Here is a 2,283-nt window from a genome sequence, read left to right on the forward strand (position 1 = left end):
ATGATGGGTTTGCGCGATTGTCGTTAATCTTAGAATGCTGAGTTTTTAAAGATCAATTAGGTGGTTTGATATTTTTGCATAATAATATGCGATTCGCGTCTTCTTTTAAATTTCTTAAAAAGATCTACGAGAATCTAAATTCCTATAAAAATCTATTATACTCAAAAGTTTGTGGGAAATCTTCACCACCTATTAACTGACGTTCCCAGTTAAATATACAGCAGATCAGCGCTCCAGAAATACTTGAATTCTCCGAAGGAATTGCCAGCGCTAAAATCTTCGAAAAATTTCTTTCACATCTGCGTGCGAGAAGAATAAACCACGAGCAACCCCTGCGCCGTTTTCCCGCGCGAATTCGAACGGAGGTTCGCAGCGTATCCGCGGCGAGTCGCGCGCCGTTCCGGGGGCGCGAAGTTGAGCAATCGATTGCGATATATCGCAAGAGCCCCGGCGGCGAGGGGTTGCACGCGTGCGCAGAGCCGGCTGCGCCGCGATTGGCCGGCGATGATGTCATGCAGTCACCCCTAAGTCTCTGATATCATCTGCGGGCTTTTCTGCAGTCCACACCGATCACTCGAGCGGCGTAGCCGCGTCTTCGGAGATTTTACACCTGTGCCCATCCGAGATCGTCCAGACTGCGTGCGTCGTGGGGCCGGCGCCAGCCAGCCTTGTGCCACCATACAGCTTCCGTCTTCCGGTCCCGTCCTCCCCGCGAAAGGTGAGTCCATTGCTGAAGATCAACCGCCGTGTTCCAGCACGGGAGACAGGCGGCGAGAAAGGGAAAGAGCGAGCGAGCGAGCGCGAGAGACTGCGATAGTGTGCGAGAGAATCCGTGGGAGAGAGAGAGAATCCGAGCGCGAGAGAGAGAGTGAGAGAGAGAGAGAGAGAGAGAGCCTAACGACCCCGCGACGTTACGCCAGCCCACGTACACACGCGTCCCTCTGCTGCGTCAGTCTGTGCGAGTGTAAACATACGTTACTCGTTCCTCCGCACCTGGCGAACCGTCATCCGCGACGACCGCGTGATTAGCTACTTTTTCCACGGTGTAGTTCGGCCCTGAAGTCTCGCGATCCAAAATCTTCGTATTTTGGTGGCTTTCAAAGCCTCCTGTAAGATTATCCCTCTGCTTGCTGCCTGACCGAGTGTTATGTCGCGTTTTCGCGACACGTTTCGGTGGTCAAGTGGTCCGGCAGGGATTCAGCGGATCCCGAAGAGCTTTCACAGAGAATGTACGACACTCTTGTTATGGTTGTCGGACTTCTCCCGCTGATCTCGCTAGTAGCACTCCGGGAACACGTGGCCTAGCTTGCCGTCTGACTGTCTGCTGTTGGTGTCGATTCGTGACCCCGGTTACTTTCACGCTCGGAGCCAGTCGATTGTTGTTTCCGGTGGTATTACTGGATTTTCTGTGATTTGCCGAGGCTAGTCGGAGCTTCCAGGATTTGAATGGTTGTGAATGATTGTCAATCGGTTTATAGAACTCCGAACGTATACTTCTGCTGAAATTTGTTCGCAATTATTGAAACGATTTTTTTTTTTAATATTATAAACGTTTACTTTGATTGAGTTTTGGGAAGTTTGACTTCGTTGTGATACCGCTGTAACAACTTCTAGTAGAAATTTAGCAGAATTTCAATACCAGTTTAGTAAACGTTTTAGCATCTTGTAGTTTATTTCTATTTTCTTCATAGTTACACTGAATAGATATTATTCAATTCTAATAATCTCTTAGGAGGGAACGAAAATATATATAGTCACCCTGTACCTTCACTTTCTTGAATGCTTAATTACTGACGAAAAGAGGACAAGATTTTTATTCTAATTTGAAAGAACAGAATAATTTCCATACTTGACAGGTTATTGCTAGAAATCATCATCACTAGGTAGACTGGTCTCCGTCTGGTAAGTGGTTAATGTGAGATTTTGAGAGGCTCGACAAGTCGCAGTAATTAAATTTGGCAGAGATTTGGTAGAAACTTCTTGCATCCTTTTAATTTATCTCCTCTGCGGATAAGCTCTGTCCCTTGTATACTGTCCTAACATTTTCGATAGCTTCTTAATCGTAAAATAGTGATCAGAAATTTTGCAGCTCATTTTGAAGACTGATAAGACGTCCGGCCGATATACTTCAATTGAAGGTTTAAAGTTACAGATATTTTATTCCACAAATCGCGAAAAGAACATTGCAAGGGGTGAAAAATCTTTGTATACTTCATATAATTTCTAGTCTGTTCTGCAAATTATGGTTTATCCGATGAGTCGATGGTTTGTTGGATTGTTTTA

The 2,283-nt window shown here is 45.8% G+C and overlaps 1 protein-coding gene across 1 annotated transcript in view; it reads left to right on the top strand.

Moving 5' to 3' along the window:
• Hwt (SH2 domain-containing adapter heavyweight) overlaps window positions 1–2,283 on the top strand; it is a 167,611-nt gene continuing 165,328 nt past the window's right edge. Inside the window, exons 1-2 of the mRNA XM_078195990.1 lie at window positions 1–7; window positions 561–718. Of these exons, the coding sequence (XP_078052116.1) occupies window positions 1–7; window positions 561–718 (165 nt within the window). The remainder of the gene's footprint in view (window positions 8–560; window positions 719–2,283) is intronic.

The sequence above is a fragment of the Augochlora pura genome, chromosome 2, assembly GCF_028453695.1.
Source record: "Augochlora pura isolate Apur16 chromosome 2, APUR_v2.2.1, whole genome shotgun sequence".
NCBI classification, from domain to species: domain Eukaryota; kingdom Metazoa; phylum Arthropoda; class Insecta; order Hymenoptera; family Halictidae; genus Augochlora; species Augochlora pura.